This window comes from Neophocaena asiaeorientalis, unplaced genomic scaffold (genome assembly GCF_003031525.2).
Source record: "Neophocaena asiaeorientalis asiaeorientalis breed wild unplaced genomic scaffold, Neophocaena_asiaeorientalis_V1.1 scaffold962, whole genome shotgun sequence".
Classification (NCBI taxonomy): Eukaryota; Metazoa; Chordata; class Mammalia; order Artiodactyla; family Phocoenidae; genus Neophocaena; species Neophocaena asiaeorientalis.
The window spans coordinates 322,141-335,975 of NW_020174277.1; the positions used below are offsets into that span (position 1 = coordinate 322,141).

A 13,835-nucleotide genomic window follows, 5' to 3' on the forward strand; every position below is an offset into this window, starting at 1 on the left:
TGGAAAATAAAATCATAGAAATATATTTATCTATGTACCTAACAAATATTGACATTACTGGTTTGAATTTTTTGTTTAAAGAGGAAATGACAAAAATGCATCTAAAGCACAGCCCCTTCACAGATTTGACTTTCTTCTGAAGTTCGTTTCTTTTCTGGATATGTTTGGGGTGTTTTTTGTTTTTTTTTTTTGTGGTACGCGGGCCTCTCACTGTTGTGTCCTCTCCTGATGCAGAGCACAGGCTCCGGATGCGCAGGCCCAGCGGCCATGGCTCACGGGCCCAGCCGCTCCGTGGCATGTGGGATCTTCCTGGACCGGGGCATGAACCCGCATCCCCTGCATCGGCAGGCGGACTCTTAACCACTGCGCCACCAGGGAAGCCCCTGGATATGTTTTTATACTTTTACTAAACATGTATGTATATGTGACAACTTACAGAATATTCTGAGACAATTTTTTTAACTTACATAAATGGTGTACAGTTTATACTCTTTATCAAATAGCTTTTTTCAGTCAGCATTATATTTTGAGAATGTATGTTGAATCTTACGGATTTCATTTCATTAGTTTTAACTTCTCTGTATTATTTCAGTGTTAGAGTTTATTATGCCGTTTTATCCATTTTTCTTTGGATGGACATGTATGTTATTTCCAATGTAACAATTTTGCATTGAGATCCTTGGAGAATTATCTCCCAACACTATCTTTCTCCTTTGCAGAAACTTCACTCTTGTTTTGCATTTTGCATTTTTTAATGTATTACAGAAACAAAATTGTACTATTTTCATAATTATTCTCCAAAGCAGCAATTCTCATGTGCTTTACTAGCTAGAAATAAATGTATATGCTGGCACTTGAGGTAAAAAGCTTTTGCAGTTAAGAAGGAATTAAAAAGTATGTTTTTTTCTTGATCAGAAACCTTCCTCCCCAAACAGAAACAATGTTGCATTGAATGTTATTGGACATGTCCCTGTGTGCAAATTTTATTTATTTATTTATTTAGGCCAGGTATACACTTAGGAGTTAATGACTGAATCTTGACATTCTCTTGTCTTTTAGTGGGGAAATTTTAATCCATTTTCATTTAGTATAATCGTTATATTGGAATAATTTCTATCACCTTTGTGTGTATGTGTTTGTATGTTTTCTTTGCTCTTTTTTTATTCCTTTCCTGCTTTCTGTTGCATTTTTTTTTCATTTTACTGATTTAAAAGTTATTCTAATTCTATTATTTAGTAATTACCTATAAGTTTTTAACATGCACCCTTGACTTAATGAAGTCTAAAATGAATTACTGTTTCTACTCCTGAACAATGCAAGGACCGTAGAAGATCTGGGCTCTGATCCCCCATCTTCCATGTTATTGTTGGCAGGTGTTTCATTCCACCTCTTTCTGAGGTCCTAAACGGTCATCATTACAGTCTGTGCTTACTGATTTTCTTTGCACGCTGTTCATTTGTGAAATCCATTCTCTCCTTTGAGGTTCAGTTTTCTTCTGAAGTAGTTCCTTTTCTGGGAAGGGTAAACTCAGTCTCTGTTTGAGCATCATTTATGTGACTTTATGCTTGCATAGTATTTTAGGGCGTAGGATTCTAAATTAGCAGTTATTTTCCCCCAGCACTTTGCAGATTTATCAGAGAAGTCTGCCGCACTCCCATTTTTGTTCATTTTGTAGGTAGTCTTTTTCTTTCCAGATATTTCTAAAATTGTTTAAGAATGAAACAGAGTGTGCCTAGATAGTAATCCACTTTTATTTATCTCACTCAGGATTGTGTGCATCCAAGCTGAGAATTTCTGTGTTTCTGAATTTGGGAAAGTCGTCAGGCATCATATCCTCGATGCTTCCTCCTCCTTCACCAGCTCTGGCTGGAGCTCCTATTAGACGTGTGTTGGACATTCTCACCCCTACGTATTCTCTCTCGTGTTTTTTGCATCTTTATGTCTCTCCTGCATTCCTCTAATTCACTCGTATTTTCAGTTGTGTCTAATCTGCTCTTTCAGCCATTTTTAGTTTCAGTTACTGTACATTTTTTATTTCTTTATAAAAATTCACTGCTTGTTCTTTTTTTCACCTCATAACATGGAAACATTGGTTTTTTTCCTAGTTAGATACAACTGTGATCTCAAACTTAACCATTTGCTGTATTGCTATTTGAAAATATCCTTTAAAAAATTTTCTTCCAGCTATATCTGTGAGGTCATGCCTCTGGGAATAATTATTATATCAATGTTAATTTTTTTTTTTTTTTTTGGCCACACTGCACAGCATGTGGGATCTTAGTTTCCCGACCAGAGATCAAACCCACGCCCCCTGCATTGGAAGCGCAGAGTCTTAACCACCGGACCGCCAGGGAAGACCCTATGTTAAATTTCTTTACCTTTTTCAAAAACAAAAACAAGACAGTTTGTAGGGTGTCCCGTGTAAGCATCCCAAGCTAGTACTGCTGGGGTCATCTCAGGTAAACGTGTCTGCCCCAAACAAAAGGGATTTTTAAAAGAACTTGAATGTGAGCTCACGTCCTCTTTTCTGACTTACTTTTTAGGGGAAGCCTCACCTTACAGTCAGGCATCGGTGGTGTTGGCGTTTCTCTGGTGTTTCATATAGCATTTCTGCCTTGTGTTAACGGTGGGGAGGTGGTTCAGCTTTCGCGCGGTTTGCTGCGTTGCCAGGACCAGACGTCAGTGGTTTTCTTCTTTGAATCTTCTCTTGAAGATTTCCGACGCTGCTTTACACGGAGGATGAGAGAAGTTGAGCATTTGACGGGAAGGGTGTTTTGCTTGTGCTTTCCGCCCCGTGTGTAATTGTGGCGTTGGTGCTGTCAGCACGTCTCCCCAGGCCCCTGACAGCACTGCCTCCCCGGCTCTGGCTTTGAAGGTCCTCGACAGAGCTGCAGAGCAGTTGCTCTGGAGACATTATATTCTAAACGGTCTTGTTTTTCTTTCCCTTCAGGCTTTCTTAAAATAGATATGTTATTGTGGAAAAACACTTAAAGGACCTGGCAAGTAATTACTGAATTTTATTTAGAAATGATTTTGTTTCCCAAAATACTCTGAAAAAGACATTTAGTACTATTCTGCCTTTCCGCATTGAACAGAGGTTGAAACTCTGGTGAGATTAATACTTATAGGAAAGGCCCAACGATTGCCTAAAACACATCTCACTCACAGTTCCCCTACCACTGAAACTCCTTGCTCAGAAAGAAGCTTCTCTCAGGGAGAAGCAGCACCTCAGTTACCTGCCTGTCCATTTACCTGGCACTGCCCTGAGGGAATGCCTGCAGTGGGAAGATGGAGAAAAGGATTCAGCCTTCTGACAGACAGCCTTCCCCTCAGCCACACTCCCAGGGGACAGGGAAGGGATGCCTTCCAGTAGAGAGGAAGCTTTGGCTTTGGTCCAGAGCCAGGCCTGACTCCTCTAAACTGACCCTACAGACCTTGGTAACTGAGCCTTACAGCTGGTATAAAAAGGAACCAGTCTACAAATCCTCAACTAAAGCAGACTCAGTTTGTAAAGCAGGAGTCAGGTAAGCTGGAGGTCTCTCTTTGTTTTTGTTTTTGTTTTTGCGGTACGCGGGCCTCTCACTGTTGTGGCCTCTCCCGTTGCGGAGCACAGGCTCCGGACGCGCAGGCTCAGCGGCCATGGCTCACGGGCCCAGCCGCTCCGCGGCATGTGGGATCTTCCCGGACCGGGGCACGAACCCGTGTCCTCTGCATCGGCAGGCGGATTCTCAACCACTGCGCCACCAGGGAAGCCCTGGAGGTGTCTCTTTAAATTCCGCAGAGAATGCTCTGGTGGGGCTTCTGTATACAGTAGGAGCAGCAGCAGTGCAGACCTAGTCACGAGCCTTCAAGCGCTGGGGCAGAAAGAGCAGACATTTGTGTAGAGTCATAGCAAAGACTTATATATACAGTGCCTGCCTTATGCCAGGTACTGGGTTCACTCACTGTTCATCACACTGTCACTGTCCCCTTTCTGCACAGGCAAAGCCCCGGGTGGACCTGGGATTCGAGTCTGTGCTTCAGGCCATTGTGCGTCACTGCCTCAGAACACTGAGCCTCAGCTTGGGTTTTCTCTCCCAGCCAGTCCCATAAAATATAAAATGAGTGTTTCTTGTGGGGTATGTGGAAGCAATTTACCAGAAACCACCTCTCAGGAGGCTGAATAGTGAGACAAAAGGACTGCCAGCGTAAGTGGACAGGGCCCAGGGTTGAGGGAAGAATGCCAGACATACCTGTGTCAGGCTGGGCTGAGGACAAGCTGTTTCTTTGTGCTTTGTTCTGAAGCCTTCTCTAGTGTACAGAGCCTGGCCTTATGACGTAACCAAGAGTACCGCAGTCAGCTGTAACCCAAGGGGTTCCTGGGCCTCAGTGGAAAAAAACACTGTGGGAGGCCACAGGTATGAAATTATCTTAATGGGCATCCTTCTGCTCTGGACAGGAAAGATTTGAAATTCAAAACCACATGCTTTGACTTGACCCTGTTCCATAATGGCACTGCCAGTATTGGCCAGCTAAACCTTGGAGAAAGAGGTGCTTTTAATTTGGGAGTAGCTGATGTTTGAAACCAAACATCTGCTGACGATAAAGATGCAGCGAAAGGTCTGCTTTTCCATAGAATTCTTCATGAATAGAGTATCTCCATTGTGTTCTTACTAAAGACACAAAAACAGACAAGGAAGGTCAGAGGAGCTTGGAAGTGCTGTTAGAGACATTGCATTTGGACCAAGAGTCAGGATTCCTAGGTGCTGGTCCCAGCAGTGCCACCGAGAAGCTGTGTGACTTTGGACCAGCCATATCACTACTCGTCTCTGTTTCCTTAATAAAAAACATGACCTTGTACCGGTTCTAAAAAGTACACACTTGTAGATGCCCACAGGAACAGTCAAATCTGGGAAGATGTCAACCTCACACACTTTTGGTGGTGGTGCTTACTTTAGCAAAGTCCCTCGGGTCCTGGGATGGTTGAATTTCAGCGTGGATAGTGTCTGTTCCCGTTACCTTTCATTCCATTCCTGCTTAGGGGGAAATAACCACACAGCTCATCAAACCCTCATCACTAAATCCATTAGCCCCTTTTGGAAAGGGGTCACCTTACTGCTCTGACGTCTTGGGTTGCTGGGGTGAGTGAACTGATAAGGGCCACACAGGATGACATTTTTCTGCTTAAAGTGTTTCAAATGATCTTGTTTCTTGAGATGCTTTTGTGGCATTACAGAAAGTGCCTTGGAAGTGGTTATCATGCTATAGGGTATACATTTGTGGTTAAATTGTGGTGTTAGTTGAGAAAAGTCAACTCTCACCTAGACAATCAACTAGAGATGAATCACTCCGTGAACTGCACCATCCAGACCCAGCTGTGATATTCACCTCAGTTTTCTTCTCTAAGTGAAAAGATGCATGAAACCACTTTTGGTTATTGAATTTGTCTCATAAGGAGAGAAGAAAGCTTCTAGCTAGGCTTTAATTATAGCTCTGCACACGCCCATGGCCTAATTGAAGTTTGCCTTACTCCAGAGAAGGAGTGGTGGTTCACAGCGGTGCTGTGTGTGTCTTGGTTACTGGGGAGAAGCCAGGTGTAGGGTACTTAGTGCTCCCTCGGTGGTTCTTGGAGTGGCCGGTGAGATCCGGAGCTGGGGCGGTGGTGGCCAGCTGCTTGCTGTGGCCTGCTTTTCCACTGGAGCGCGGACCTGCCCTGTCGGGGTGACTTCCAGAAGTCAAGGTAGAGCCCTGCCCTCACTTCCAGTGCCTCCCCTTTGGTCCCACCTCCTGGGCCCTCCCTGGGGCTGCAGTGTGATGAGCTGCCCAGAGCAGCTCTTGGAGGGAAGGCCGGGCCTTGGCTGAGAGCCTCCAGGGTCTGTTACTCAGACATGCCTTTTTTTTCTGATGGGAATGGAGAGAGCAGGACCCTGATACTGGCCACTTGTACGGAGGGTGGCTGAGAAGCTTAGGTGAATAAACTTGAACTCGGGTGCTTGATCCTCATGTGTTAAATATCCTATCCCTTTTGAAGCCAAGGATATTTAAGAATTAAACTCCATGTCACCAGTATGACATTTAATGAGGACTGGTTTTCATCTTGTGAACGGAAACTTTTATTTTCCCCTGCAAATAAAACATTGGGCCTAGATTTAAGGGGCAAGAAGCAGCACCTTGAACACTTTGTTTGTTTTTATCGAGCAAATATTTGTTCAACATCCCTTATGTACGAGTCCCCGTTCCATCTCCCCCCACCCCCGTGATGGATTCTGTGGATGCAGATGTGCAGACACAACCTCTGAGAGCTTACAGAGGAGCTTCAGACAGAGCCAGTGACGGGTCTTAAAGGAGCATGTAAGCGCATAGGTGTAAGTCACGGCACCTAGGCTCAGAGGCAGGAGACTGGGTTCAGCTGGAGTGCTCAAGGGAGCAATCATGAAAAACAATAAAATTTTAGCTGACCTTTGAAGGATGAATAAGATTTTGAGAGCTGGAGATGGGGGTCCATGGGTGCGGAGAGCACTGCAGTTGAAAAGGATAAAGTAATGGTCATTTCTAACAGTTGCTGTGCTTATCCTCTATACCAGGTTGGGTGAGATAAGCATTACACACATCTTGTTAACGTCTCACGGCAGCCTGAACAGGCCAGAGTATTATTTTTATCCTGTTTGAAGAGTGAGGAAAATGAGGCCTAAAGAGCTGCCATCTGTTTTTGTAAATAAAGGAACAGGCATGGTTTGCTGTTTCATAGTATTTTTTGTGCTCCCTCCCTCCCATTGGTGATGTAAAAGAACTACAAGTTTCTGTTTCTAAGGAAAGGCTTCTGTGAACAAAGATTTTACATTCTCTTCTGGTGCTTTTGAAAGTTGTTTCCCCTTTTTTTTACTGCCAAGGGGCAAAAGCAGATGTGCTCAGAGGGGATGCCCAGAAGTGGTGACGCGTTTGCTTTGAAGTCTTCACACTGTCTCTCCTAGTTGCTCCTGTGACCAGAAACACGGAAGCATGCGACAGCCAGCTGGGCTCAAGGGGCGGGACTTCCTACAAGGGAAGCAGATTTTGCACTTGGAGAATGTATCTCACCTGGGAGAGGCTCACACCTGTGATCTAGGCTTCTTTATCTCCATCCTTTAACCCAGTGGAGTTCCAAAAAGTTCTTTCTCTGTACCCTCCAGCCACAGAAGAAAATTTATCAGCGCCCTCATGGGGTAGAAGGAAGGGCAGCAAAGAACATTGTGCCAAGATGACACCTCTCTTCCCTCAGGTTTCCACCCCAGCGCGGGCACACACACACACACACGCGCGCGCGCACACACACACACGCAGTCCACTTTAGACTCAGGCTTTGTATCTTGATGGTTGGGACTTCTGGTAGGTCTGCATGCGGTGTGCTTAACTGGCATGACTTTAGGAAGGGGAAGACCAGAAAGATAATATACCTTCCAGTAAATTACCTATCGGTCTGGTTTTTCAAAGATAGTATAGTGTAGTTTATGTGTGGTCTGTTTTCAAAAAAATCTTAGTAACTGTAGAAAATTAAAACAGAACCTTTGGAAATAATTTAATACAGCCTCATCTGCTTACGGTAAAGAATGACCAAGGTCCAAGGGAATTAGCTGGCGTGTCCCAGGTTGCTCACTAGCCCTGGTACTTCTCCCTAATCTTGGGTTCTTTTCATCATAAAATGATGGGCTGGTCTTTGGCCGCAAAAACCGTGTTAGCTCTTAAAGGAGTTAGTAGAAGGAAAACCAGATTGAAGCAGGGTGTTGCGTGTGCTGGCTTTTGTCTCTGAGGGTGGAAGTTTACCCCTTTGTCTTCAGACCTTTGTGATCAGCTGAAGTTCCCTGAGGGTATCTGTGTGCCGCTGCCCTCCCCCCCAGCCAAACTCTGTTGGAGGACAGTGTAGGGGCAGGTGGTCAGTGCAAGGTTCTAAAGTCCTGTGTCTTGGTGACATCTTTCGTGCAGCGCTGGTAGGTGAACCATTTCTTACGTGAATCAGGTAGCATGAAACCAGTGGTTCCCACTCCTAGTTTCACACTGGAATTGCCTTGCAAGCTTCTGGTTTAATGGTCTGGGGGAAGCCAGGCATTAGCATTTTTTTTTTTTTTGCGGTACGCGGGCCTCTCACTGTTGTGGCCTCTCCCGTTGCGGAGCACAGGCTCAGCAGCCATGGCTCACGGGCCCATCCGCTCTGCGGCACGTGGGATCCTCCCGGACCGGGGCACGAACCCGTGTCCCCTGCATTGGCAGGCGGACCCTCAACCACTGCGCCACCAGGGAAGCCCCCATTAGCAATTTTTAAAAGCTCCCCCGGTGAGCCTGTCCTAAAGCTGGAACGGGAACCACAGCTTAACAGTTCTCAAACATCAGTGGCATCAAAAGTCACCTGTGAAACAACCTGTTTTCACACCGCGGAGCTTCACACCCAGAAATTTCTGATTCAGTGGGTCTGGGGTTAGGCCTCAGATTTTATGTTTCTAGCTAACTCCTGGGTGATGGTGCTGCTGCATCGGGACCACACTCTATAAACCACAGGATTGGACTCTCTAGGGTTTTGGCTCTGCAGCTCCAGGCAGGGCTCAGGTATTTGCATGTCTTTGGAGTTCCCACATGATGCTGGTGCAGCTGGACTAGGGAACACGTTGAGAACCACACTTGGGGGCCCAGTGGCCGGTTCCCCGTGTTGGCTCCCCAGATGAGCTCAAGCATGACAAGACAGACCACCTGAGGTTTCTCCTTCCGTGGCCCCACTTGACCACCAGAGGGAGAGCCACCGGGAACAGTTGAGGATGCCAAGGCTTCAGGAGATGGTGGTGAGCTGCGGTCTCCATGGAGAAAGGCGCATCTCGTGGGTGTCTGGCTGGCTGGAACATAGTGGACACGCACAGGGTGGTCAGATCACACCCACCTTCTAGACCGTTGGAGCAGGTCCTTAGGTCTCCCCCTAGCCGGGCATCACCCTCATGTGTGGGTGAGGCAGCTGAGGCCCTCATGGAGAACTGGCGACCCTGCAGCTCTGCACCCCAAGTCCGGGGTCCTCGCTGTGCCACCACAGTGCCTACTCGGCCGCAGGCGAGTTCCGAGGCGTGGGCACAGTTCCTCAGTTCGCAGAGGTCTCATTCATGGATCCGGAGATGACACAGCAGCGGAAAACAGTGAAGAGGCTCAGGCTGGACTCGGTTGCCCCAGGCTTGCAGCAGGGGGGCTCCAGACCGGCATCAGGATCACCTGGGAACCTGCTAGAAGTAGGAATTCTTGGGCCCCACCCCAGACCTGCCAGAGCAGAAACACTCCCCAGCAATCTGCCTTTCACTGTGCCCTTGAGGTGGTTCTGGTCCTACACACAGGTTTGAGAAAGCCTGTGGTTTCCCCTGAGGCCGTGGCAGGGCAGGACCCAAGCCCATGATTGGAAAACTTGGGCCCCGGGATTGGCGAGGTGCCTGTGACGGGCCCAGGGGAACTGAGGGTTCTGGAGAGAGGCAGCCTGGCAAAGCAGGGCCTGCCCCCTTGTGAAATTGAGTCCCTAGTCATTTAAACCCCCCTGGTTCATACTCCCTTGTCATTATGGTTTTTTGCCCGGAACAAACTTGCCTCAGCACAGCCCGAGGTCAGTCTGCACAGATTCTCAAATTAATGAACTTTAATTGAATAGGGCTTCTCCTGGTTCTTATTTTGTTGGTGATTAGCTTTTTCCCTTTTTCTTTTTTTTTTTTTTCCAGTTAGTGACGGGAGTATGGGAAGGCCAGTACAACTTCTTCTGTCAGGGCACACGCAGTGGAGGAGAAGCAGACATGAAGGTATTGTCTTTTTTTTTTTTTTTTTCAATAACTAAATTGTTCAAAAGACAAGATGGCCATCCAGGTAATCCCTGTGGACATTTTTTAAAGAACTTTAAAAGCGGTATGTGCACATGGTATGAGAACTTAAGCAGCATGAAAAGTATAGAATGGAAACTAAAATCTCTCTCTCTGCAAAAGGTAAGTCCTGTTAACAGCTTCTAGGGAAAAAAATGTGCATGCATTTATCAGTATTTGTGCTCTATTTATATAAACAGGATCGGAAGGATGTCTTAAGTGTTTTAATCATTCCTCTAAGTGGCCTCTGAGTGTGGTCTGCCGGTTCCAGCTTCCACTCTGGCGTGTTTTTTGGGTTTTGTTTTTGACAAAACGCTGCAGTCTACCCTCAGCGTGGCAGTCATTTCCTTAGAGACCCCGTGTGGCACGTTTAATTGGGCAGAACCTGGCACTGGATACCCTGATTCCTTTCTTCCTCTGCCTCGTGTCTGTCACCTGCCCCACGCCAGCCCCTGAAAGCAGAAGTGCCTTTCGTGTGGTTTTCTTCCTCCGATGGCTCTGTAGGCTCCTTCCAGAGGGAACAGGAGGCCGACAGGGATCTGTTAGAGTCTTGAAAGGGGCTGGTGGACCTTTGAGAGCTTTCCCTGCCTTCACTCCCCCCAGCCCCCCACCCAGCCCCCGGTGTTCTGGCTAAAGACACTGCAGAGTGACTCGCTTTGGCAGGGCCAGTCGGGGGGAGCGGGGGCGGTGGGATCCTGGGGTTGAGCGCAGAACCCGGAAGATGCTGACGGCCCCTTCCTCCTAGATCATCCGCGTGCTCTGGTGGTACTACTTCTCCAAGCTCATTGAGTTCATGGACACCTTCTTCTTCATCCTGCGCAAGAACAACCACCAGGTCACAGTCCTGCATGTGTACCACCATGCCTCCATGCTCAACATCTGGTGGTTCGTGATGAACTGGGTCCCCTGTGGCCACTGTGAGTCGGGCATCTTTGGGGACAGGTGTGAGCGGAAAGGCTGAGTTGAAACTAAGGCTTTGAGAAAAGGTGTTGTTCCTGTAGATATCTAGGTCAAGCCTTTGAACGTGGTGTCCAGGTTGCCTTTAACGATAGTCTGCGTGGCCTGTGCACTCAGCAAGCTGACAGAACCTTTTTCTAGTTTGGTGCACATCCTGTGCTGATTTGGCAAGATGAGGGAAAGACCAGATTCCCAGCCTGGGGCACATGAAGAAATCAGGACAGAATTCTCTATTCCAGATTGTCCCTGATCCTTGTTCCCCTATAATTTAGAAGACGTTTGACTGACAGGGACAGACCAGGAAGATGGAATCACACCATGGAGTGGGCACCGGAGAACAAGCTTTAGCTGTAGTACCTCAGGGAGTCTGCACGTACTCTGATATAGTGACCCTCGCCTTCCTGAAGCGTGTTTAGCTGAGCAGCTTCTGTGACAAGCACCAACATTTGAAGTAAATTCTCTAAGAAGGATGTGGACCACTTGTGGTCTGAAGTGTCCCATAATTTCCAGAGATTTAAGTTGTCCCCGTCAGTTTCAGCCCAGGAGTTCTAACATGTCCCAGTCAAAATTTCTGTCATCCATCACCAACAGATTTTGACCAGGACCCCTTGAGTCTATTCACAATATGTTTTTCCCCAGGGTAGCACCACCCTTGATTAACTTGGCCCACCAGGATTCACATAGAGGAGTGTAGAACCAGAAAGGACTTTCCAAGTACAGCTCCTTCTAGTTTGGGAGAACCCTGAGACAAAAGAAGGGTTGGTAGAGCTCACACCTCATGGCCGTGGGTTACCTGACTTAACTTTCTAATAGAAACGGCACCTCCCCACATTAGAAGAGGACTTTAAATGTCAGAGATCCCACAGGATGACAGATCATCACCAGCCCCACCTGGCCGATGAGAAACAACCAGAGAATGGACGTGACTTGTCCAAGGTCACATGGCCAGTTACTGTCGTAGCCCAGCCTGGTGTGTCTGACCGCACAAGGGGGAAAGCTGGTAGCTTTGCTTGATAGCTTACCGTGGGGGCAGAGGGCGGAGAGTCTGAAAAAAGACCTGCTGGTTCTACTGGAAATTATAAATTAAGACATAAATAATGGGTCTCTCATCTCTAAGGAACGAGGCTCTGGACTCTATTATTGATAAGAATATATGGCCTCCGCACTGCAGTCCTGGGGAATAATTAGGAGGTGATTTCAAAGACCTCTCCAGACCTCAGCAAATGTGTAGAGACGGCCAGCTTTGAACGTACCGCCCATCGGCTGTCTTCCCCACATCTTCAACGCAGCAATCAGAGGCACTTGGGCAGCTGCCTCTGGGAGTCACTGGGGGCCTGGCAGCAAAACCTTTAGGTGCCAGAGTGGGGCAGGTGGTCTCCTGACTCCTGTGCTGGATGCCCACCTGGTAGCTGTGCAACAGACCCTGGGCTTAAAGCATCATGACGACTGCCTTCCCTGGGTGGAAATTGAATTCTGATTGCATGCCCATGCAGTGCCAGATTGCTGCCGCGGTGTCTGCTAGCCCCTGTTCAAAAACACTTTGTTGTTTTTTTTTGATTTAAAAGGAATCTTGGATTTTATTTGTGACCTGTTACATATAAAACATTGAGGCATCCTCCTCCCCAATTCCCTCTGTTCTTGCAGCTTATTTTGGTGCCACACTTAACAGCTTCATCCACGTCCTCATGTACTCGTACTACGGTCTGTCGTCCGTCCCTTCCATGAGGCCGTACCTCTGGTGGAAGAAGTACATCACGCAGGGGCAGCTGGTGAGTGACGTGGCCTCTTTCCCCCAGGACTTGCCACCTGGGGAATGCCAAGCTCTTCCTGGGGCGCTCTTGCCGCCCTCCTGGCTTCATTGTTGTTTACTAACACCTAAGATGTGGCTTTCTCATCCTCTCTCTCTCGGTCCAGTTAAACTCCTTGAAGAGGGCAGAGCAGGGCATCGTGTTCATTTCAGTCGATGGAGAGACCGTGCCTGTGAGGGTGCAGCTAGTTGGATTGCGGAGCAAGGATTAAATCGAACTCTCTGACTTCAAGTTCAGCCATTTGTTCTGAGTCTGTGCACAGAGCATGTGTGTGTGCACGTGTTTTCTAATCAGAACCCAAATCCAAGGTGAAATCTGTGTGTGTGTTTCCAGGATTTGCCGGGAGGAGCGTGAGCCCAGGGCGCTAGCTTATTAGGCAGCAAGGATGCAGGTGCCGGGCGACCTCTCAGCCTGTGTGGTGGCGAGGGTGGCACTGCTGTGCCTCAGGTGACGGCCCCCTTCCTGGGCCCACGTGCCAGGGCCACCCAGCAGCTGTTCGCACTTGGCGGTTATTTCCCACCGTCCTTCTTAAAGCTTTCCTCAGCTGTCAGTATATTATACACCCTATTCCTCTCCCTTCCTGATTTCTTTCATAAACTAATTATTAACACTATTACTACTCACGTTAAAATCCTGACATTTGTTGAGTTTACTACGTGCCAGGCTCTCACGTCAATAAGCAGTTTTACACGGATTGTCCCAGTAGCCTGATTTCGTGTTATTACCCCTGTTTTATAGATGAGGACATGGGAGCAATAGGCCAGAGCTAGCTAACCTGTCGATATTAGGTATTAAACTCTTGGCCCTGGCCTTGCCTTATTGGTACATTTTTTTCTAAGGAAACCAAGCTGATTCAGATCCCTCCAAGCCAACTGCAATTTTTCAATATTAAAAGATAACCTTCTGGGAAAAAAAAATCCGAGGAGACCTTCTGAGCTGCTTATGTGTTTGGCGTTTCGTTATCATCTCTTTGCCAGTGGCTGGACAGTCCTTGTTAATTTTCTCCTTACCCACCTGTGAGGAAGGATAATTGTTCTTCAGCCTCCCTGTTACGCTTGAGAAGCAACGCAGAGATCGATTTGCTCCACGCAGCGTGGCTCTGCAGAAGCAGAATTTAGAGCAGCCTGGAGAGTTGGTTTCCCATTAGGCTCTGCCCTTTGAGGTGGAAGATGGCACCCAGGTCGCCTAGATTTATTCTACACACCACTTACAGTTTCTTCTCAGTCTAGGATACTTAACCTTA

General features: G+C 47.4%; 1 protein-coding gene across 1 annotated transcript in view; it reads left to right on the forward strand.

Moving 5' to 3' along the window:
* ELOVL5 (ELOVL fatty acid elongase 5) overlaps positions 1-13,835 on the forward strand; it is a 70,902-nt gene that overhangs the window by 52,949 nt on the left and 4,118 nt on the right. The window contains exons 4-6 of the mRNA XM_024755856.1: positions 9,693-9,770; positions 10,573-10,744; positions 12,429-12,553. Coding sequence (XP_024611624.1) covers positions 9,693-9,770; positions 10,573-10,744; positions 12,429-12,553 — 375 coding nt within the window. The remainder of the gene's footprint in view (positions 1-9,692; positions 9,771-10,572; positions 10,745-12,428; positions 12,554-13,835) is intronic.